A 24,925-nucleotide genomic window follows, 5' to 3' on the forward strand; every position below is an offset into this window, starting at 1 on the left:
TAAAAGGGCCAACTGATGTTTTAATGATGCTAAAAAACTATGCTTGAAGTGAGCATAGATGGGATATTATGATCTAGAACTGTAGTGCTTGAAGTGCTCTATCAGCCTGTCTTTACGGCTCGTCGATTGGAGCTACAGTGAAGAAGTTATGGCATATTGAAGTTTGAGTCGATTGCAGATCCGTACCGGATTGGGCAACTGTAGCTGAGGTGACAAAAATGAAATGAATGCACGGGAGTGAAGTGCTCACTTTGTGGAGCGCGTGAGTCTTTTCAGATAAGCAATCCGAGTTCCGGTTGCCAAGTTATTGGCCGTTAAAGATTTGCCGAGGGCCGGCTCCGTACCAGTTCGGTCCGCTCGATCGGAGTGCCGTCTAGGATTTTTATAGCTTCAACAGGGTTTATATGCATTTTATGCAGTTTGAGAGGTCTACAGGGATTTATGGCTCGTCAGACAGAGTCTGACTTGATCAAATAATACGGCTTGAGGCCGATGACAGTTGCTAGCACTACTGAGCTGAATAATTTCGGCATTATCTGAGAAGCTGATACAAGAAATTAACAACCAAGTGAAAATGAGAATGCCTTCCGGCAAGTGCAATCACCTAAACGTATAACTTAGAAGAATGTGGCATTGTACGAGATTCTGATGCGGGCATATAAAGTAATGATGATATTGTCAGAATAGGACTAATGAGAGCCTTGACGGGGCCGGCATGTATGCCAAATATGGTTGTGTATGCTGTTAGTTACGAAGTACAAAAAGTTCATGATGAACTCTTTATCCGAAATGTCGGCTCATGGGGCATATTGATTGCGGGATATGCTTTGAGAGCCACCTGGAGATGTCGTGCTTGGCATTGAATTGACCAGCAAGTGTATCAAATGGGGTGGGCCCGCAATTGAGATGGCCACAATAATGAAATGGGGTGTCCTAGTGGCCGCCCGCCATTGAGGAAGGTCCGCCCAACCAAAAGGGGCATGGCCGCCCACTCAAACCCAAAAGGCCGCCCAAAGCCATAAGCTAAAAGGACCTCCATTTAAACCCTATGGGGTGTGAATGAAACAAGGGAAAAAAAACTCATGGCGTCGTGCAGGAGTGCAGCGGCACCGTGGAGAGAAGAGAGTTGCTCGCGTAGACCGGCTTGAGCCTCGGACGGCATGGGCCATGAAGGGAAATTTGTAGCTCTCATCATGGCGCCCCGATTTGGCCCCGGCCTCGCCAATTTTGGTGCTAGTCGGCAAATTCGCTGCATGAGCTTGGTGGAAGAAACAAGAAGCTCGGAGGAGCTTGGACGAAGGAGAAAAGCAAGAGAGGAAGCTTGGACTGGAGCAAGAAGGTAGAGAAGGATCGAGAGGGCTTAGCAAGGAGGACACTCTCTCTTTCTCTCTCGTTCTCGAGCTAAGGACGAGGCCGAAGGAGCTTGGACGAGGAAGCTTGTCGAAGCAAGCAAAGCAAAGAAGAAGTAGCGCGAACTTTGGTCGAAGGAGCAAGAAGCCCGGAGGAACTTAAGCAAGAGAGCTTGAGCAAAAAGCTTTTTAAGGCTTAAGCAAGCCGAGGCAAGAAGACATTCCAAGCGACGCTAGAGCAAGCCAAAGAGGAGAAGGCAGATCAAGGTCCAGGCTTGAGCAGGTAAAGGCGAGAAGGAGATTTACAAGCAAACGGGAAACTTGAAGTAAGCAAAAACAAGCTTGAGAAGGAGAACTCGGTCAAAGCAGAAGAAGCACAGGATGAGCCTGGTTGAGGCAACCAAGCAAGGGATAAAGTTTAGGCTAGCAATCAAAGAGCAGGAAGAAGTTAAAAGCTGTGAGCGGTAGTTAAGCCAGTACAAAGCATAAGGAGCAGAAAGCTACAGAATTATTGGCAAAATTGAAGCTTTCTGAATCTAAGGGAACTTGAAGCAGATGAAGCGACAAAAGATAAATTTCCATCACCGTCATCCATTAGAGTTGAATTAGCATTTGTTAAGTCCGGTGTTGTTAATGGCCCGGTTAATCCTGTGAACGGGAGCGTAAACTCCTAGATAGCAGATGATCCAAGTGATAGCGCTGTTAACAGCCCACCTTGGCTAAGGATTAAGTTGTACTCAAGCATTAATCAATTAATTGATGATTATGGTGATTTCCAGATTCAATTGCATCTGTTGTTCTCATTCTCCCTCTTTCACACCTCCCACAGCCAGAGGCCCGGCGCCTGTCCGGCTCATGTAGCGAACACATATCCCCCGACATCGAGTTCCGCTCAAATGAATTGTTGGATACATGAGGGATGTTACGATAGAAAACATTAGTGTTCTTATGAAGATTACATCACTTGTGTTTTCGCGGATGAAAACGCTTCTCCAAGGGGGGAGTAATGTCAGGACAAGGGTAGGACCAGTCACGGCCAAAGGCTAGGATGGACATGCAATCAAGGGGGTCCCTATATTTAGCAAGCCAAGGGCCTATATAGGGCACGGCTGGGTGGAGATTAGCATGTTCAGTTCCCTTGCCCTTTCAACACAATTCTGGATAACATGTGCGTTCATGGCACTTGATTAACCCTTGAACGTCGTGATTAGCTCACCGTCTTTAGCCTGTTTAAATTGTGATTCTTCAACATGCAGGGTGGTTGAAGCACCCCCCCAATGAAAAAGGTGCCCTGAGTTGCAGGTCACCATTGCTATGGGGCCCGCAAGCAAGATTTGGAGGGCCCTCCAAAGATGCCATTTGAGGGCATATGGGGGAACCCTCTTAGGACACACGAGTGATCTTTTTTTTTTATATAAAGAAAGTGGAATTGATTAAGATAGAACATTACAATGAGAAAAAGGGGACAAGGTCCAAAAGATGGGGTTGGACAACCCAAAGAGGGAAGGGGTATTTACATGAAAAGAGGGGACAACATATGAGAGACTACATATACATCATCTGTAGTCTGGTAGCTGAATAGATCCTACAAGCTTTACTAAACCAAAGCTTCCATTTGTAGTCTTTGAACACTTGTGAAAGTGGAAAATCTACAGGATCCTTCAGTAGACTAAGAACCTCCTTGTTGATTCTTTTTGATGTCCAATTCTAATTTGTAAGAAGGTTCACAACTTCTTCCTGTAAAGAGGGCCTCATTTCTTGTTGTCCATACATTCCACAAATACTGAGCTCTCCACATGTTCCAAAGAGTTACATCAAGATCTTTGATATACCCAACCAAAAAAAAATTAGTTGTTAGTGGTTGAGATAATAGGGTGTGTACTCTTTTTTGTATGACAACAAGACTTTTCTGGTTATGGGGACAGTAATAGAATAGATGTTCAAGAGTTTCCTCTTGCCTTTTGCATCTTGGGCAGATTCCTGAGACTCCTATGATGTCCTTTGCTTTGGTTCCTATCCATATAGCTCTATGTAGAGTTAGCCATAATAGGAAGCTGACCTTAATGGCATGTGGAAAGCCCAGATTGTCTTGAACGTGTACTGCCATTGTTTTACACTCCAATTCAATTTCCATCTCTGGTTCAGCTTTTGCCTTAATTGTACATGCATACATCCTTTAGCTTTGTATTGCTAGTAGATGACTTTTGTTGTTCCTTTGAGTGACAGGGCTTGAGGACAAGCCTTAGTACTAATGTTTATCTTTTCCAAAAGCTTGGAGATCCTGGTTGATACTTCTTGAGTTGTGTACCTAGACAAATCAAATTCAGCCATTAGTTCATTATTGGTTAGCCACCTCCCTTCTTTGTAAACATCTTTCTAGGAGAGCACTCCTTTCTTAAATGCCACATGAGCTTTTCCAGTAAGCTTCATTTTGCATTTATATGCTGATTGCCCAACCCATATTGAATCCTGTAGCAGAAAATGAAAGTTAGAAGTAAGAATAAGGGGAAGTTTTTTGTTCTGTTTAATCTCCTGCCATGAAGCCCACATCCTTTTGATTAGCTCTGATCCCTTGAATTTGCAATCGTATTGAGTACATATGATATCTCTGAGTGTCAGCCCTTTCCAGTTGGGATAGTCCTTCAAAACAAAGGTCTTTGTGTCTTTCTTAATTAGACAGGCCCAATAGTCTGTTGACTCAACGGCTCTTGCTATCCACTTGGCAGCCAATTTTGTTGCTTGCTTTGTTATGTCCATAATGCCCTGCCCTCCTTGTTCTTTTGGCAAACAGCAGGTGCTCCAATTTACTTTACTCATTTTGTTGAAGTCATCTGTCCCCCCCCATAAAAATCTTCTGGCCACCTGAATGAATTTGTTGATTTGTGTCTTGGAAAGCTTCCAGTAGCAAAAGAAATAGATCAAAGTTGATAACAAATAATTGTTTAGCACAAAAACTCTAGAGGCCAGTGAACCTTGCATAGCTTGCCAGGCAAAAACTTTCCTTCTGAACTTGTCTAGAACCCAATCAAATCTCTGACTGAAGGTAATCTTGAAACCCATGGGGATTCCAAGTAGCCTGAATATTTCCCCATCTAATATTTCTTTACATCCTGAATCAAGAACAAGCTGAGGAGTGTCCCCAGTGATACATTTAAAACTAGTTTTGTGGTGATTGATGATTGACCCACTAGCCAAGCAGAATGTATTTAAGCAATCCCAAAAAGCCTGTATGGATTGGTTGTCATTAGCCAGCAAGGAGTTAGTATCATCTGCAAATTCTTGAAGACATAGAGGGTTAGTTGAATCAGGAATGTTAATGCCTTTAATTTGACCTTTCTCTATGCAATCCCTGACCAGTCACCCCAAAGCATGTGAAGAAATTGCATACAAAAGAGGGGCTAAAGGGCAGCCCTGTCTAATAGAGCAGGTGAGGAAGATGTTGTTTGTTAGCTGACCATTGATAGCTATCCTGGCAATGGCATTGGCCAGCAAGATATGAACAAATTTGATAAAGTTTCTACCACATCCAATGTCCTGTAAAGATTGAAGAATGAAAGACCATTCCATTCTGTCATAAGCCTTATCAAAATCAATTTTGAAGAAGATGTAGTCATGACCAGTGTTTTGAGCATGTTCCATAGCTTCTCAAAGTGTGATGATATCATCAAGAATGTATCTTCCCTTGATAAACCCTTTTTGTTCCTTAAGGATAATATGATCCATGATGGGGCTGAGTCTTTTGGCTAGGGAGTGGAAGAATACTTTGTATAGAGAAGTCAGACATGTAATAGGTCTCCAGTTACTCAGGTCCTCCCTCTCTCCTCTCTTGTGAATGAGCTTCACAACACCAGTGTTAATCTTGGTAGGAAGAGCTCCTACTCTAACAGCTTCTTGCCACACTAACATAATGTGAGGTATCAAAAAGTCTTGAAATTCTATGTAGAATTCATTGGGAAGCCCATCTATTCCAAGAGTCTTATCTCTACTCATTTTTCGGATGGTTTCTCTAATCTCCTCCTCAGAAAGGGGCAAATCCAATTGTTTTGCCATGGAGGGAGTGATAGTTTCCTTCCTCAAGAGAGCTATCTTAGCTCTTGCTTGTGTAATATGATCCCCTTTTGAGGGAGACTTGGAGAAAACATCATTGGAGAAAACATCAGGAAAAAAAATATGCGCAATAAGGAGATTCTCCTTTTGGTTACTAGCTGTATACCTTCTTTATCCTTAAGAGAAGGTATAAAGTCTTTAGCCTTTTTGGCATGCCCAAAGGGCTAAGGCCATAGTGATGGGTTCCCTTTTTTCTTAAGGAAAAAGGAGAGGTTGTTTAAAAAAATCTACATTTTTTTGATTGGTTGGTTGTCAGACACTCATTAGATTTCATTGGTAGATAAGTTAGTGGACACTCATTGTTTTAGAAGCTTGTCATGAAAATGATAAAACATTGTGGATTTGAGCTAAAAATAGCAAAAGAATTTTAAAGTTTTCATAGACTAAAATAAATTTTAGTTGGTAAATGAAGATACGAAAGATCCCTTGATGAGGTAGCTTCATCAAATAAGTATTACAAAAATAATAAAAATACAAGCCTCTAACACACCAACTCAATAAAGGTCGTGGAGGCCAGAATCCCCCAGACCCAAGGCAGCTCGCGCAAGGGGGGGGGGGGGGGGAGAGAAAGGGAGAGAGAACTACACGAAATCAGAGTCTGCACCTGACCAACCAGTATGTGAGGATGATTATAGAAAAGCCCTTAAAAAGGAGAAGTCTTTGAAAAATCCAAAGGAGAAGGGGGATAGCAAGTGGTGGAAGTGGCGACAGGTGGCTCTCTCTCTCTCTCTCTCTCTCTCTCTCTCTCTCTCTCTCTCTCTCTCTCTCTCTCTCTCTCTCAGTGATTGGCAGGTTGGGCACACCCAAGCAAGACTGGTTACTTTTGATTCCACTAGTATTTCCTTGTGGAGTAATTTTATGATGGACTATAGGGCCGATTAGTGCTAAAAAAGAAGAGTTGCACCACCATTGCTTGGAATCCTACACTACGTTGCAAGATCTCTGTGTACTTTGGTTCTGGTTGCACATGCATTCGGCTCAAGTACTTGTCCTAAACAAACAATTCAACAAGGTGGTACTTCTTCTAGCCTTGAGTCCCTATTTAAGCATGAAGAAAGAGACACCTTCCTTTCCCTCAGTGTGACCCTGTGTCACCCTCCCCCAAGAAGTGGAGGGATTGCAATAGAGGAAGGGAAGCCCTCCCCCCTTTTTGCGTTTTCTTGTTGTCCCTGCAGAGACATTTTGAAATGCTCAAGCGTCAGATTCCAACATTATAGTGCTTGGGTATGCTCACAACATTTTTTTGTGAGAACCTATCCTTGCGACGGTTCTGCCTCAACCAAGTGTGTGTTGAGAGGCGGCAGACAGAGATGGCCAACTTGCATGCGTTCTAAAATGTATAACGTGGATGGCCTAATCACTAGTGCTTTGAGAGGCTACTAGATGCGTTCAAGGAGTGTTTCACCTTCCCTCATCCTGCTCCTCTATGGCCCTTTGTCACCCTCTTTCATCGTGCTCCTCTATCTCCCCATAGTTGTCTTCGCCTTCTCTTCTTTGGGCTACACACGCAATGCCACGCACAACCGTTCCGCCTTCAAGCTGGAGTTGGAGCTAGAGAGAGAGAGAGAGAGAGAGAGAGAGAGAGAGAGAGAGAGAGAGAGAGAGAGAGAGAGAGAGAGAGAGAGAGAGAGAGAGAGAGAGCCATCACACAATCGTTGTATCCTGAAGGAGTACGAGCGGAAGTGCGACGCGAGAGAGAGTGCGAGAAGAAGAGCACGACGATATGGTGAACTCGCTCTACTGTAATGTGTAGAGCATAGTGAGTTCTTATTAGGTTTTAACAAAAGAATATGTGTACATACCTGACGGCCCGCCCACTTACCTGGGCGACCACATTGGGCTTTATACCCCAACAACCTCCCACTTAAAGTCCAATGTCGTACTTTAAGTGTGAGAGAAGCTACTATACAAGATAATATACAAGAGATGTAGAGAAGTGATGTACTACCCTACACCTAACTGCTTGCGAAAATGCGCAAAGCTCTTTGAGGGAAGTCCTTTTGTAAGTAGATCAGCAGGATTTTCTGTGGTGTGAACTTTGACAAGCTGAAGTTGCTTATCCTCGAGCATTTCCCTGATGAAATGATACTTCACATCCACATGCTTTGTCTTTGAGTGATAAATTGGATTGCGAGCCAATTGTATAGCACTTTGACTATCACAATATAACACAGGAATCTCTTCTTTGATTCCCAAATCTGTTACTAGTCGATTAAGCCAAATTGATTCTTTGCATGCCTCTGATGCTGCAACATATTCAGCCTCTGTAGTAGACTGAGTAACACAATCTTGTAATCTAGAACGCCATGATACTGCTCCACTAGCCAATGTAAAGACATACCCTGACGTAGACCTTCGGTTGTCTAAGTCACCTGCATAATCTGAGTCTGTAAAACCCTTTACACTTAGCTCCTGACTCCCATAGCATATACGCATACTCTTTGTAGCTTTCAGGTATCTCAATATTCCTTTCACTGCCTCCCAATGTTTCTTGCCTAGGTTTGGCATGTATCGACTTACTACTCCCACTGCAAATGCAATGTCTGGGCGAGTAGCAATCATTGCATACATCAAACTACCCACTGCAGACGCATATGGAATCTTATCCATTTCAGCATGTTCTTCCTCAGACACAGGACAATCTTGTTTGCTAAGTTTCACATATGGTGGCAATGGAACACTCAATGCCTTTCCCTTCTCCATATTGAAACGTTGCAAAACCTTGTCAATATACTCTGTTTGAGATAACCAAATCAACTTCTTTGATCTGTCTCTCTCAATGCGCATACCAAGTATATGACTTGCCTCACCCATGTCTTTCATGTCAAACGATTTTGCCATCTTTGACTTCAAAGCTGAAATTTCTTCCAAGTGCTTGCTAGCAATCAACATGTCATCCACATACAAAATAAGGATCAACCAACTACCATCCTTAGCCTTCTTTGTATATAGACAGTGATCGAACTCACTACGTTTGTAGCCTTGAGAAAGCATAAACTTGTGGAATTTATGGTACCATGCCCTCGGTGATTGTTTTAAGCCATAAAGACTCTTTAACAATTGGCATACCCAATCTTCCTTGCCTTTCTCAACAAACCCTTCTGGCTGCTGCATGTAAATTTCCACATCTAAATCACCATGCAAGAACGCTGTCTTGACATCCATTTGGTGCAACACCACATCTAATATGGCAACCAATGCAAGAAAGCATCTCAATGTAGTCATTTTGACCACCAGAGAGAAGACTTCATCAAAGTCAATGCCTTGTTCTTACTTAAAGCCCTTGGCAACAAGCCTTGCTTTGTACTTTGGCTGACTATCATGAGCGGTGATCTTATACCTGTAAACCCATTTACAGGGTAGAGCCTTTTTGCCCCGTGGTAATTTAACTAGCTTCCATGTCTGGTTTTTATGCAGAGCTGTCATCTCTGACTGCATGGCCAATTGCCAGTTCCCAAAGTCCTTCATTTGCACTGCTTCCTTGTAACATGAAGGCTCATGGCAATCAGTCAACATGACATAGTTCATAGATGGAAAAAACCTATCAGGAGGTCGCGTGACACGTCCAGATCTACGCACAATAGGTGGCTCAGGCTCAGCCACAACCTGTGGTTCCAGTCTATCCTGTCCTTGCTCCTCTTGAGCCCTGACATTTTGTCTTGCACGTGCAGGTCCATCTTCTTGGAAGACAACTCTTATAATCTCCTCAACTTTCTCTGGTTTAGAATGATATTTGGCTTCATTAAAGTGAACATCATTGCTGCGGATAACCTTTCTGGATTCGGGATCCCAAAGTCTGTACCCCATCTCACCAGAATTACCATAGCCTAGAAAGATGCACTTTCTACTCTTTGGCTCAAGTTTGTTCCTAAATTCCTTTGGAACGTGAGTATATGCCTCACAGCCAAAGACTCTGAGATGCTTGTATGAGGGCATTTTGCCTAACCATACCATCTCTGGCAGTGAATCCTTCTGCAAAACCTTGCTAGGAGATCTATTTACAAGATGAACAGCTGTTGATACAGCTTCAACCCAAAACCCTCTCTTGTATGGTCCTATTCATCCTCTCAGCAACACCATTTTGAGGAGGATTGTAAGGAGCAGTAAGTTCACGTTTTATACCTTTTGACTCACAAAAGTCGTGAAAGGCCTTTGAAACATACTCTCCACCATTGTCAGTGCGTAAGCATTTAAGCTTCTTGCCACTCTGATTCTCCACAAGTGTCACAAACGTTTTGAAAACACTAAACGCTTCATCCTTGTGCTTGAAAAAGTAAACCCATACTTTCCTCAAGTAATCATCTATAAATGTCATAAAGTAAGAAGCTCCCCCTAGAGATAGGTTAGGCATAGGTCCACACAAATCACTATGAACAAGTGCCAACTGTGTATCTCTTCTACTGCTTCTATGCTTATGTGGCTGCTGTGTTTGCTTACCATACAGACAATGTTCACAGAATTCAAAATCATTAAATGAAAATCCAGGCAAATAACCAAAACGAGACAAGATTTCCATTCCCTTCTTGGACATATGTCCTAACCGGCTATGCCACAAAGGAACGTTCGGTTGCTCGGTTACATTGATTACATTTTTAGAGACATTTAATACATAAATCATGTAAAGTCCTCCAGACTTTACTCCATGTGCTATTGTCATAGAACCCTTGGATATCTTCCACATGTTCTCTCCAAAAGTGGTGACGTATCCAGCATCATCAAGTAAACCTGTGTTGATCAAGCTCTTTGTAATTGCGGGAACATGTCTCACATTCTTCAGCGTGAAAGAAGAGCCATTCTGAAACTTCAATTGAACATCTCCAACACCTAAGATCTCACATGTCTGCCCATTGCCTAGCCGAACATGATCTTTAGTGGTCACATAAGAGGTAAACCACTCCTTGTTTGGAGACACATGAAGTGATGCCCCTGAGTCTATATTCCAGTCACTCAGTGCATTTCCATCAGATGCTGTAAGAAGAGCTGAGTCCATTGTATTCTTCAAGAAGTAGATGTCTCCTGGCACTAGACTGTCATCCTCTGCAACAGTGTTTGTCACATTTATTTCTTGAATCTTCATTGAGGACTTGTTCTTCTCACCATGGTCTTCAGCTTTCTCTTTGCCTTTTTCTGCTTTCCATTCTCTGCAGTCTCTTTTCACGTGACCCTTCTTGCCACAATGGTAGCATTCTATGTCACTCTTGCCTTTAGCACTGCGGGACTTGCTACGAGACTGATTCCTCTTTCCACCTTTGTACTTTTCTTTGGTCCTTCCCCTGACAACTAAGGCTGTTCCTTTGCCTTTGTCCATGGTCTTTCTATTGGTTTCTTCAGTAAGCAGACTTCCTTCTACACCTGTTGTGTTCAAACCATCTAGAGGTGCAGAATTACTCAAAGCTGTGCGAAAAGTGTCCCAACTTTTCGGCAATGTGATCAACAGGAACATAGCTCTAACAGGTTCATCAAACTTGACACCTTGAGCTGACAACTGACTATAGATTGTGTTGAATTCATTCAGATGATTGGATATAGGTGTCCCTTCTTTCATCTTCAAGTCAACAAGCTTCTTAAGCCAGTATACCTGTGAAGCTACACTCTGCTTCTCATAAAGATCACTCAGCTTTAACCATGCTTGATAAGCCGAAATCTCGTCTGCTACATTGAAGTAAACGCTTTCTGCCAAAGTCAGCATAATGGTAGAAAGTGCCAATTCATCCATTTCGCTCCATTCATCTTCGTCCATATCTTCTGGTTTTATCCCCTTGAGCTTTATAGGTTTTATCTGCTTCTTTTGTACCAACACGTGCCAAATCTGCTTCTTCCACAATGGGAAATTGGTTCCATCCAGCTTCTTGATATTGTAAAGAGCAGTGTCCTGTGATCTAGCCATAGCTACGCTTCACAGTGGTTTACTTTCCTGGGAAAAATTCGGCAGAGTTTCCCCTGTAAACTGACCTCTGAACCAATATCAACCTGTCAAATGAACCAAGAAAGCTTTAGATTCTGCATAAATTTCGGCAGAGTCTCCTTTGTAAAATGGCTCTGGTGTACTCAAAAACAGACAAGAAAACAACTCAAAAAACACTGTCTCTCTGACACTGTAAGCTGCGGGTAAACCTGTCCTGCACCTGTACTGTCTCTCACTGTCCTGTCACTGTCCTGTAAGCATAGACTGTGACAATGCCTCAACGGCAGTAAAGCAAAGATGCAATCCCAACTGTCTAACTCACAGTCAATACATCCTAGCTGCCTATCTAAGGGTGCTCGAGGGATCGCTCCAAGACCTGTATCACCGAAAGGATCTCAACATTCGAGAATCCCCCAGCTCAATAAAACCTCACTCGACCCTCAACAAAGGCTGCAGTAAATCTGACAGTACATAGACTTCCCACAAAGTCATACATCCACGAATTTCCCATTGTATGTTGTAACCGCTGCGGCGGTTGTTTACTGCGTGACTCACAGCCAGCAAACCCTCAACAGACATACATCATCTCTGACAATACATCCCATGTGGAAGTACCTGCAATGTCAGGATGAAATCTGGAATATTAAGCAGCAAACACAAGCTACCTGATGAACTAGTGGATGTCGCCTACAGTCTGTGTGTAGATGCGCCCGTGTCGTATGTGACATGCCTCCAAGAACTGTGAGCCGTCCTTCGATGTGTAGACAGCCACAAATCAACACTCTGGGAGTGTTGATATCCTCAGCACCTGCAGTCGTAGGCTGAAAACCCCAAATTTGCAGAGTTGGATCTGCACCCGTCGAGACCACGTAGTCGAAAATGGCCTGCGCAGACCTTTGTCGAAGCCGAACGGTGGCCGAGATGACCTCAGCATGAAATTCTGAGAACACCGAGCCCTTTGGGCATACCTACAGGATTTGGGGCCGTGTCTTTGCCTGTCGAATTTCACTCCAATCTAAGCTGGTGACTCTAGCCTCCTGCAGTGCTGCCCCGAGCCTCGATCTGAGCTCTGATACCAATTGAAGGAGTACGAGCGGAAGTCCGACGCGAGAGAGAGTGCGAGAAGAAGAGCACGACGATATGGTGAACTCGCTCTACTGTAATGTGTAGAGCATAGTGAGTTCTTATTAGGTTTTAACAAAAGAATATGTGTACATACCTGGCGGCCCGCCCACTTACCTGGGCGACCACATTGGGCTTTATACCCCAACATATCCTGTCTGTGGTCGACAAAAATCATCCCCCCTCCCTTCCCCAACCTTGTTCCGGGGAGAGACAATGACCCATTTCTAGCTTGGATACCCTCCCAATTATCCCCTTCCACACCAATATCCACCGTACTGCCTTTCCACGTCAGCTTCCAACGTCTGAGCTGTCACGACTCTGAGAGAGAGAGAGAGAGAGAGAGAGAGAGAGAGAGAGAGAGAGAGAGAGAGAGAGAGAGAGACCCAACATCCTAGCAGCGGCAATTTGCACCCAACAGAAGTCTACGTTATCAGTGGCACAATGTTAGGTCTCCATGATAAGCCGTTCGTGATGCTATACTAGTAGATGGATGGGGAAATGATGCCCTTGATCACCTCCTTGTTGTACATGATCGCAATATCATTCCCCCAAGCTCTCCACAGAAAGGACAATACGCAGAGCTTGAGCAAGAACGGTCTCTTCGCTTGGTTGCCTGTTTTTCGGGCAAACGCAAAGAAAACTGGGGCTTCCGGAGCACGACTTAGCCCATTGGTGAGGTGACTGGTGGAATTGTGCCTTCTGAAGTTGTTGCGTGGACTGTTGGTCCCTGCATGTCACAAGCTAGGTGGCAGAGAAGGGCTAGCCAGCTTAGCACTGACCATGTATGGTGGGACAACATTGATAAAGTTGTCGCTGCATCAAGGAAGCACATAGCTTGAATCACGTTTTCTCAAGGGCATGGAGAGGCAGAAGAGGGTGTAGCACTCTTCAAAGCTAAGCCGAGCTGTGTTGCTGTCTGCGTCCAACAGGTGCATGAGTTTGTCAAGCGGCTATGGCCGGATGACATTCACAGCCATGGCGAGCAGGCGGAGCTATGCAAGTGCCCAGTTGGACACGACGCCTCTTGATTTTAATTGAGATAAGCACAAAAAATTCCTATGGCAAGCCTCGTGATTTTATCACTTTTTTCGTTCTTGTTCTTTTTGAGAAGGGTAAGAACTAGGGAAGAGGGGAAACATGGTACAATGTCCAAAGGAGGCAATCTCCAAGGGGGTGTGAATGCAAGAATCTCAAGGTAAAGGGAGTCAACTTTCAAGGGGCAATATGAAACCCATGGTCCGAGATAAAACCATAAAAGGCAGGAGTAAATGAGGTATGGTGGGCACAATCACCTCGCTAGGTGGCACACACTTCTAGAAATTTGCCAAATCTATGATGTAAACATCACATCACTCCAAAACGAGCTTTATGTGGCAACATGAATGGGGTTAGAAAAATAATGTCTTCAACTATAGCTGTTATATTGATATAACCTTAGGGCTTCAAAGGGAAGCGTTGTGGATAAAGCTAAATCAGCATCCGAATGAAAAGGAGAATAGAAAGCTAGGGGAAGGGGAACTAGGAGTCTTGCTGTAGAGAAGAGTATAAATGGGTAGATCAGCGTGTAAAATATGATGTATTTTGTATTAATACAGCTAATATCTAGGGAGAGTGTCTAGACTCTATGTGTGTATGCCCTCTCTATTAATGGAAGCTTAGTCATCTCTCTTTCTCTCTCTCTCTTTCCATTCTTGTGTGCGATCATGGAGAAGCTAATGCTGATTTTGCTTCATCTGGTGTTGTTGCTTTCAATGTGCTTCATTGCGGTAAGCCACGCTGCCTCCTCCTCAACGGGCTTGAGCTATGGCTTCTACTCCAAGACATGCCCCCGAGCTGAGGAGATAGTGAAGGATCAAGTCAGGAAAATCTACTACATTCATGGCAATTCAGCCATCTCCTTCCACAGAAACGTCTTCCATGACTGCGCCGTCAAGGTATAAATCGCTCTTTCCCCTTAATCTGTGTGCGCGCTCGCAGAGAGAGAGAGAGAGAGAGAGAGAGAGAGAGAGAGAGATTGGCTAATTTCTGAAGGGGATTATAATATGTGCGAGAGAGAGAGTGAACGACAGTAATGGGTAGTTGCATTAACGTGTATGAAATTGATGGGCACTGCGCAGGGCCGTTGTGGGTTTGTCACGTGTGTGTGTGTGTGTGTGTGTGTGTGTGTGAGAGAGAGAGAGAGAGAGAGAGAGAGAGAGAGATTGCTGGTGATGGGCAGGGTTGCGATGCGTCTCTGTTGCTGGACTCCACTCCTGGGCATAGAGGAGAGAAGGAGTCGGAGAGGAATTTTGGCATGCGCAACTTCAAGTACGTCAATGTCATCAAGAAGGCCTTGGAGCACGAGTGCCCAGGGATCGTCTCCTGTGCCGACATCGTAGTTCTTTCGGGTCGCGATGGGGTTGCCATGGTCTCTTTCTCTCTCACACACACACACACGAACGCTCTCATTTCAGCAGCCGTTAATCTCCATTGCATTAGCATGCAGTCTCTATGTGGTAAGCAACCATGCATTTGCCTGTCTACATGCTTGCACAGATACTTGAGCGAGTGCATTCATAAACACAATATGGAGCTCATGAGGCTTTGCACTGTTTCAGCTTGGAGGTCCTCATTTTGAAGTGAAGACTGGGAGGCAAGACACACGAGAGTTTAGCATAGAAGCTGATGCAGACACCTATTTACTACCTCATGACACGGATGTTAGCGCCTTCCTGGATTCCATGGCTGCCCTCAATATCAACACTGCCCAAGCGGTGGCACTCATTGGTATGTAGATTAAGTACTTGGGCAATCCATATAATGTATGCAATTATATGATTCTTGCGGCACACTTGGTGCAAGGAAGCAAGTGTATGTGTGCATGCTTTCTTGCAAAAAGGCATGAGAGCTTAAAGGCTTCCATTTTTGCAGGAAGTCACACTGTTGGAAGAACCCATTGCAAGCATCTTGTGACGCGCCTATACCCAACCGTTGATCTCACATTGAATGCAAACTACTCTGTTTACTTGAAGATGAGGTGCCCGTCATCAACACCAGATCCAAAAGCTGTTGAATACTCACGCAATGATCCAGGCTCGCCAATGAAGTTTGACAACAATTACTATCGGAATGTGATGCAGATGAAGGGCCTTCTCAAGCTGGACAATGCACTCTATTTGGATGCTCGTACGAAGCCGTATGTTGAGAAGATGGCCCAAGATATCAACTACTTCTATGAGCAGTTTGTGGAAGGTATGTCAATTTTGACAGAGTACAAAGTGCTCACTGGTGCACAAGGTGAGATAAGGAAGCATTGCCAATGGGTCAATTGATATGTGCGTCGTGTGGCACTATTGATATTGCTTGATTCTAGTAATTAGCGATTGCTGTTGCCGTTGCCGTTGCCGTTGCCGTTGCCGCTGCCGTTGCCATGTAAATATTATCATGTGCTTGCTTGTAAAGATGTAATCAGTGTCAATAAGGCCATTGCCAGTTTCTGTGCTAAGACTTTAATTTTATTTGCAACGAATAAGGCTAATGCTATATTTGTATGCTTATCATTGCTCCCTGTCGTCCTCGAAGTTTCATCCCTGCATACATGTGGCAATAAAATTATCATCTTCTATCATTTTGCAATCGAGGTGAATTTTCTGTGGCGGTCCACCAATTTTGTAAATGTCCCTGTGTGTCTGCTTGAAAGTTGTAACTTGGACTAAACCAAGCTAATGGTTTTGCTGAGGATGCCTCTACTTTTCTCATTTCATTGAAAACATTGCTATTTGGTATGCTTCTTCAAATGCCTTGTAGGTCATTGACAAGATTTCACAGTGTTCCTAGAATAGAGCTTTTGTGGCTTGGTAGTCTCTCACGCGCAGATGCGGTGTGCATGTACACATGACATTTTGTGCGCTTTCTCTCTCCACACATTCATACACAGCTGTAACATTGTCATGTCCACACGTGTGCTCTATTCAAGCTCTCTCCTTAACAGCAAACCAAGATTCTACCTATGCATCTTTATCTAGGCAAAAGGAAATCTACTACAATGAAAAAGATAAAGGAGGGGATCCCCCACTAGTAAGGGCATTATCGGTCAAGGATAGTAATCTTGGGTATAAAGGTGATGGCCTATTCCATGCACCAAAGCGCTTAAAAGATTGCCAAAGAAACCCCTTGTTAGATTGCAATCATTCCGTCCTTTGGAATTCTAAAATTGAAGACCTAAGCAAAGAGATGAGGATAAAAACTTCACCCTATACCCTATTTTGGAAGAAGTATAAAATGACACGGGTTCCTGGTTAAGTCCATCTAATTTTCCTTGTTAAATCCTTGTAATTTTACTGGGTGGCTCATTAGAAAGTCGGTTTAGGTGTTATATGCGTAGCAGAACATGTTGATCAGGTGCACTTCGCTCGGTTGGAGCATGGGCAGGTTGTAACTATTGCCAAAAAAAGAAATATAGGGAACATGATTACATTATTGAGTTCTATTTTTTCCATAGGAGATGGACAAATATGAACTGCAAAAGCCTTAGTGTCCATACTCATGATCAATAAAAACTATTGAAATTTGAGATTAAGCTCAAATAGTGAATGGAACCCTAAACGATACCTCTTCCAAGTGCATCATAAACTTAAATAAGCGAAATGATTGCCCAATGTGGCCATATATCTACATTTCTCTTCCCCATCTCTATACTTTTAATTAAAACACTTTGCAATTGTTTGTGCCACGCGGTGGGAGCAAACGGACTAGAGGTGCAAGTAAAGGTCAAGGCATGTATGCAAGGAGAGGGAGGCCTTGTCTTACTGGGGTAGGTAGCATTGGAGGCAAAGGCAATGGAGGGGGGTAAGTTAATCCCACTCTAGTCCCCCCTCCCCTCCCCTAGCACTATTTCAGCACGTATATCGAATGATGTGCAAGCGGTGGGATATAGGGCGCTAAAGTGGAGCACATTTTTTGCGAAGTTCGGACACCATCCGATTTGTCCTTGTTTATTTTTTCTTGTCCATGTTCACTTTTGCTCTTGTTCGAGATCACTTTATCAGAGACTGGTTTCGCCTTGGGGACAAGTAACCCCACGTGGGCGTGCGGTTAGGGCGTTCGGCTGCCAAACAAGAGGACTCGGGTTCGAACCTCTCGATGGGCGGGGTCACGGATCAATCTGTCGACTTTTCTCTGTCGGTCGATCTCCTCGAGATCTTTGCAACGCATTTGCCACCGTTGATCCCATCGATTTGGGGTCATTAAGATCCCGTGTTAGATAGTAATGTGACGTCTCTCTCTCTCTCTCTCTCTCTCTTCATCCCTTTGTTGCCCCTCCACCCCTTGTCTTCACCACCCTCTCTCTTTGTTGGAAGTTGTTGATCTTCACTCCTAGATTATCACTTGCTCTCACTCGCACTCCCAATTCGTCACTTGCTCTCATTAGTGTTCTTGATTCATCCCCTCTGCTCATTTGCTATTACTCTGGTCAACCACTTGGTGCTACTCACTTGGAATTCAAATTTGGAAGCAAGATTTCAACGATCAAGGAGATTTAAAAAAAGTACAAATGAGGATAGATATATGTAAGAAAATTTCATGCAAGACTGTGAGGATGGTGGACATAACTCCACGCAAGAATGCTCTTTTACACTTTCGCTTCAACATATGATTTTAATTATAAATTTTGGCATGATAGTGCTTATGGAGTTCTACATAACCATGCACAAAAAACTTATGCTTGGCATTTATTTTGTCATATACATAAATTATGTTATGTTTTGGACATAGTTATTTTCTTCCATACAATTTTTTTGCTTCTATGGATGAGCAACGAGTCATTTACGGTTGAGTCTAATTATTCTATATGCAAGCAACATATGATATTTTTTTCTTATTGGTTTATGTATGAGGGGGCTCTTTGCATCATCTATACATTTCACAAAGAGACGGTCCCAAGATTAAAATGTAAATCCTAAGGAACAAGTGATTAGATTAGGGTATGGAGGCATACCAAGAGGTTGCAATCTCTTGTTTGAACACAATACACTCAGTGGAAACAATTTATGAACTCTTTAATTGGAAAAAACTTCATTTTTATCTCTTTAATTCAGTTACACATCCACATGCAAAACCAATAGCATATCAATATCGATCAACACCAAATTGGTAGGCACATTCCTTAGACTCTCTCTCTCTCTCTCTCTCTCTCTCTCTCTCTCTCTCTCTCTGTTAGAGCATAAGTCTTTGGTGGAACATAAATGAGCAACCAATGACAATCTTAGGGAGGTCTGCACAGTATTGAAACGGTCCATTGTGGACAAAATCTCTATCAGTCGTTGGTGGAGATTGTTGATTTAGAAGGGAACTGACACTTAACTTGGAAAATCTACAAAGCCTAATTGCAAACATCAAAGAAGATCTAGAGGACAAATTTCTAGATACACAAGAGCATTGGCCAATCATGTCTTATTAGAGTATATTAAAACAAGCCAAGACAAAGACGAAGAAAGAGGATGATGAGGAGATGGATGATGATCAAGAGGATGACACCATGGAGGGAAACCAAGATTTAAAACAAGATGATAACGATGATGAACTTGCGGATGCTCCAAACCAAAGCTAAGGAGGGGGCTAAAACACTTGATCACTCATAGCATCCACCTGACCAAACCATAGACAACAGATAGGATTAGAGACCTAGGAGCTAGCAGGAAGATCAAACACCATACCGAGAAATTGAGATTCATAAACAACAAATGGTATTTACACAAAGAAACAAGGGGAAAGCCATATGAGAAGACCTGGACTTAGATCATACATCAGACCAGGAAACTGAGATTCATCAACAACAAATGGTATTTACACAAAGAAACAAGGGGAAATCCATATGAGAAGACTAGATGCTTTATGTGGGTGCAAAGAGGATGATTAAGCAATAAAAATATATTAGCAACCATGAATAGTAGACATCACACTACCCTCGCATCCAAATGTCATCCAGGTACTTGACCGCATACCTAAGTACATCCTCACATAGAATGATACTGCAGTAAACCCTTAGATAGAGAAGCTGACATATATAGAGTCTGGGAATTCAATTAGAAGTGCTGATAGGCAATAGGCTAGCCTACATATGTATGCATGACATTATGAATGAGGTCAAAGGGCTCTTAGAAAAATTACAAATTTACCAGAAGAAACCTAGACCATAGAGTAGCTGCAATCTTAGAAAACAAGGCATCCAATAGCAAAGTGTAGCTCACTAGAATGACCATCAAAGAACAAGAACAAGCACTGGAAAGTTTGTTCCATTTGGTTAGAGTTTTCAAAAAAATGATACAGCAAGAAAACTAGATTGTCCTAAATTATATTGAAGTAGTATCAGACTCCCCTATCCTTATGTATGCACTTCCACCAATGAAAGAGGATGAATTGCCTAAGCTCTAGATCCAACTTTGTACCTGGTCTACAACAAATCTATAAATCAGATGAGAGATATCCAGATTATGGACCAGATAAGGGAGTGCTACGAACAAAGCAAGGCCCTATGGGTAGAGTGGAGGACTGCACTCCATTGAAAAGAAAGTTACATTTAGAGAGCTCAAGGATGACCTGATCAATTTCAGAGGAATGATGGGTCAATGGAAGTCCCAAGATAATCCTTTTAACTAAGTACACAAATGAGCTATTGCAACTATCATTAAAAGCTTCAAATATTCTAAAAGAGGAGTTACCAACAAAGCTAGCTCCAAACCACAATTCAAAGAAATGGTTGAGGTTCTATTCAAAGCTAGAATTAAAGCTAATCGGCCATACCCAATTGGATGGATCCAAATGGCACCCATCTATCATAAACTGACCAAGATAAGGCTAACCAAAGGCAAAACGACTTTGTATGACCCCGACACAAAAATATGGCATGCATTAACACCTTATGAGGTGGAGATGCTTGCTGAAAGAAGGGAGAAATTGGTCTAGTACTCCTCAACAACAATTGGCGGTCAAAAGTGGTCAAGCACTAGCTCAGCAAGTGTAGAGACCTAAAAAGAAGAAAGCTTCAGACAAGAGGAAAGCAAAGCAAAAGAGATGAAGCCAGACCCAATGTATGGAATACTGTACATTAGAAAATTCAAGAAGGTTACTAGTCATAAAATCTAATATCTAGCTCACCCAAATGATTTTCTCATATTAAAATGATCATTTAATGTGGGAGAATAATCGGGAGCAAGAGTTGGAATAGAGACATGTGCTTCTAGATCTATCTCAACAAGGGACCAAAAGGAGAGAGTTGTATCTCAATAGGGGTCCAAAAGGAGATTGTTTACCAAAGAGCAATGTGTAATAAGTGCTTCTAGACTTATCCCAATAGGGGACCAAAAGAGGAGAGATGGTTACATCTCAATAGGGGTCCAAAAGGATATTGTTTACCAAAGAGCAATGTGTAATATGTGCTTCTAAACTTATCTCAGCAGGGGACCAAGAGGAGAGATGGTTACATCTCAATAGGGGTCCAAAAGAAGATAGTCTATCAAAGAGCAATGTGTATCTAATGGAGCTTAAAAGACCTTAGGGTTGGCTTCATTGAAGACCTCCAAAGGTTAGTGTTAAAAGTCCTTAGACCTTAGCCAAGCTAGGGTTGTGCTTGAGGTGGGAACCCGGCCTAAGCTTGAGGTGTTGGTCATGCTTGGTGACTAAGGTTCTTGTCATGCTTGATGAGTAAGGTGCTTGTCGTGCTTGCTGACTAAGGTGCTTGAGGTGCTTGAGGTGCTTGTTGACTAAGGTGCTTGAGAGGTGCTTGTCTGAAGGGGATCGGGCAGCACCACAGACGGAGAGTGAGAGAGAGAAGGAGACACACGACACACAGATATGGGTGGGGAGACTCAAAGAGTGAGCAGCCCCCTATACACTTATGCTATGTATAAGGTATACAAGTCAGTGGGCGCCCAAACTTTGGGCGGCCGGGCAAGGCACATGCGCCTATACCCCAACAACCTCCCACTTAAAGGCGATGCCTTTAAGCAAGAGAACCTAGTCTAAAGACTACAAAACGCGAGAGAAAATCGCTCTCAACCGATGCCCACTGGCTGGCTGTGATCGTGTGCATCCGGTTGTCCTGCTCCCGTGTAAGTCCATACACCACCAGACGTACCGCACACGTACTGCAAGTATGTACGCAATACCTGCATATCTCCCTCGTGCACTATGCCATCATCAGTCAACAAACGACTGACAACCCCAAGTGCAAATGCTCCCACTACAGCTGCGATATCCGGTCTCAAGATCAGCATCTCATACATGAGACCACCGAATGCCGATGCAATGCTAGCGGGCCCTGCTAGCTCTACGGAGCATGCATCAACATATATATCCCTGGCAATAGGCATCTCTGACTGACAAGGCGTGTCAGCCACATGCATCTCCTGACTGTCCACAAAAGACGCATCAACCTGTCGTACAACCTCAGAGAAAACCGGCTGCTCTAGGTGTCTGTTGGAAGACATATCCTGCACAACTATATCCCCATGCTCACTGTCGAGCATAGAAAGGAATGATTGCATAATCGCTAACGTCTCAGCCTCCTCTGCAATCATCCACTGCAAACATGACCACTCAATCTGTTGTGACTCACTAGAGCTCTCATGCTCTAACTCCGCATGCATAGACTCTTGCACAACGTCCTCCTGTCGTGACTCACTAGAGCAAGACCGCTCTACTTGTCTATCCTGCATAGAAGTATCTCGCATAACTGACTCTCTACTTTGCTCAGTTACTAGCAAAGCATGCATGTCTGACTCTGTCACCTCTCTGTGTGACTGCTCAAGTCGTGCCCCAAGTGTGTGCACAACGAGCTCACTACTCTGCACTCCATGCAAAGTACCCTGCAACCCATGAGCAAAAGAGACTCGCCTGCTCTTTCGCTCTCTACCTGGCTACATGATCACAGAGACAACACCGTCTCTCGCGTGATCCACATGCAATGGGTAACCTGTACCACTCCTGGCACCTCTCGCAATCACTAGCGAACCCAAATGCATCACAAAATCTCGCTCTCGTAGCGAAATCTGACATCCACAATCTCTAAGCTGACCAATTGAGATCAAACTCACTGTCAAATCTGGTACATAGCGCACATGTCGTAACAAGTAAGATGCACCACTCGGTAATGACAGTCTCACATCTCCTGCACCTGCTATCACATGCACCGATCCATCGGTCAAACGTACACTGCCAAGCATCCCGCTAGAATAGCTACAAAACCATGCACGATGCGGCGTGACATGAAACATAGCATCTGCGTCTAGCAACCACTGCGAAGGGAGTGCACTATCCACATGTATAGCATCTCGTGCATAGCTCGAGGTAAGAGTGACATCCCCGTCACTAGTATACTCCGACACTACATGTGCCTCAACTGTCAAAGCAACTGAGTCCATGGCATCACTACATACATCTCTGAGACTGCCATGTCTCCTACGATGTCGCATACGACGAAAACAACGCCGTCTAACGTGTCCAGAATGACCACAATACCAACATGTCACCTGTCGGCGTGCTCGTGAATGTATATGTCTCACACGAGTCCGTGATGACTCAGATCTATCATACATATCATGTAATCTGCGCCAAAGTGCTCTCGAAGTAGTCTCATACATAACAAGAGCATATACAGATTCCGCAAGGTGCAAAGAGAGCGTAGATAGTGCCATCTCCTCTAGCTCCTGCCACTGATCGTCAGACATGTTTGAAGGTCTACCTGCATCACCACTCAATGGTTGATGCAACCTTCGCTGTGTCAATGCATCAAGCATACACTCTCTCCATGCCGCAAAGTCTGACCCATCAAACACGCGCATCTGTGAGAGGTCACAATTTGATCGATCACTTGTCTCTGCCATGAGCACAATGTAGCAAACTAGAAAGCAAAACCACCTCACCAACAACACCTGGAAACTGTCTACAAATATGGCCAGAAACACAATGTAAAACCTGTGAGACACACTCCAAAATAGAGCTCCCGCAATGTCAATACAAGCCTCGCATGCTCTAGTATCACACTGCAATCTGTGAGCTAATCACCAAGCCCACACTGTGCGGTATCGATGCATACACACGCACAAATCTCCCACCTGCAGAGAACACCGCACGCAAATGCTGAGTGCAACCCGCAATCTCTACCTAGATCGCATAAATGATACGCATAAAACTCCTGGGAAAATTTCGCCAGAGTTTCGTCAGTAAAACGTCCACAAAACAAGTAACCAAACTGACTGCACACTCAAAATCATGAGCAACCAAAGCGCATCAAACCGTACTCCAAATGCATGCACCAAATCTCCACACTTTGCATACATCATTGCAAACACCTGCAAATCTAGTACACAAATATCTGCTCTACCTGTGACTGTCAAAAAACATGCTCGAGGCATACATTGCCGAGCTCAAAATGCAATCACATTAGTCTCCCTGAGCATCAAACCACATAAGGCATACATCGTATCCTCCCACCTGTGAGGAAACTTGCAGCAAATGTCACTCTCACATCTGAGAGCAAACCATGTGTGGAATCCTCGACATACAATAAACAACTGCTGCTGCTGCAAAAAATTCAGCATTCAGAATTTTAAAATTCTGATATGACGAGCGCGTCCGGAGCGTGCCAAAACCCCAAGGTAGACTCCTAGATCACATGTATCCGAGTCCGGGTGTGAAAGCTATACCAAAAAACCTTCGTTTCGACCCAAAAAACGCAACATAAACTGCCAAAAGAGGGCTGAAAAATGCAGCTCCTCAACCGTAGCTCGAATGAGGTTTCTGATGGATCGAATGGCTTCGAAAGGGGGGTAAAATGGTAGGACACCAGGACACCTGGGGGAAACGCTCTCGGAAAGCTGAATTTGCCAATGCCGAAGTCGAAACCCTGTTTGCACTCTTGAAAGTGCGCGCGCACGCGGACGTGATTTCGGGAATGAAACTGGCTCTCCGTTGTCGTCGTGACTGTGCACACACACGCTCCCTCCGCACCTACGCTCTGATACCTATTGAAGGGGATCGGGGAGCACCACAGACGGAGAGTGAGAGAGAGAAGGAGACACACGACACACAGATATGGGTGGGGAGACTCAAAGAGTGAGCAGCCCACTATACACTTATGCTATGTATAAGGTATACAAGTCAGTGGGCACCCAGACTCTGGGCGGCCGGGCAAGGCACATGCGCCTATACCCCAACATTGTCATGCTTGATGAGGAAGGTGCTTGAGAAGCTTCCCATGCATGGGGGGTAAGGTGGTTGAGTCAAAACGAGACCCTACAAAGGAGGGGGAAAGCCCCAAAGTTAGGAGAATCTTTGATTTAACCTCCCACTCACCCAAAGGGCACCCCCTTTTTCAAGGGACACATGGACACATGTCAAGCTCTCCCTATGCTTAGCCACATGGTGTGCTTGAATCCTATTGACGTGGCTAAAGAGGGGT

The 24,925-nt window shown here is 43.9% G+C and overlaps 1 protein-coding gene across 3 annotated transcripts; it reads left to right on the plus strand.

The window, feature by feature from the left end:
• Positions 1-13,990: 13,990 nt before the first annotated feature.
• LOC147430913 (peroxidase 21-like) lies at positions 13,991-16,020 on the plus strand. 3 transcript variants are annotated; one of them, XM_086493453.1, is made up of 4 exons: positions 13,991-14,420; positions 14,705-14,893; positions 15,084-15,252; positions 15,397-16,020. In XM_086493453.1, the coding sequence occupies exons 1-4, from the start codon at positions 14,190-14,192 to the stop codon at positions 15,795-15,797; spliced, it is 990 nt and encodes a 329-aa protein (XP_086349579.1). In that variant the 5' UTR covers positions 13,991-14,189; the 3' UTR covers positions 15,798-16,020. The 3 variants fall into 3 exon arrangements, with proteins under 3 accessions (XP_086349579.1, XP_086349580.1, XP_086349581.1); XM_086493454.1 differs by lacking the exon at positions 14,705-14,893 and having other exon boundaries at positions 13,993-14,420; XM_086493455.1 differs by lacking the exon at positions 13,991-14,420 and having other exon boundaries at positions 14,743-14,981.
• Positions 16,021-24,925: the final 8,905 nt, after the last annotated feature.

This window comes from Adiantum capillus-veneris, chromosome 21 (genome assembly GCF_014529385.1).
Source record: "Adiantum capillus-veneris isolate H3 chromosome 21, ASM1452938v2, whole genome shotgun sequence".
In the NCBI taxonomy this organism is placed as follows: domain Eukaryota; kingdom Viridiplantae; phylum Streptophyta; class Polypodiopsida; order Polypodiales; family Pteridaceae; genus Adiantum; species Adiantum capillus-veneris.

What these genes read in the sequence shown, in the direction of transcription:
- LOC147430913 (XM_086493453.1), top strand. Translation starts at nt 14,190, where the DNA reads ATGGAGAAGCTAATGCTGATTTTGCTTCATCTGGTGTTGTTGCTTTCA. An exon ending in GTCGCGATGGGGTTGCCATG is followed by an intron (nt 14,894 to 15,083) that starts GTCTCTTTCTCT and finishes GCACTGTTTCAG; the next exon opens with CTTGGAGGTCCTCATTTTGA. An exon ending in CCAAGCGGTGGCACTCATTG is followed by an intron (nt 15,253 to 15,396) that starts GTATGTAGATTA and finishes CCATTTTTGCAG; the next exon opens with GAAGTCACACTGTTGGAAGA.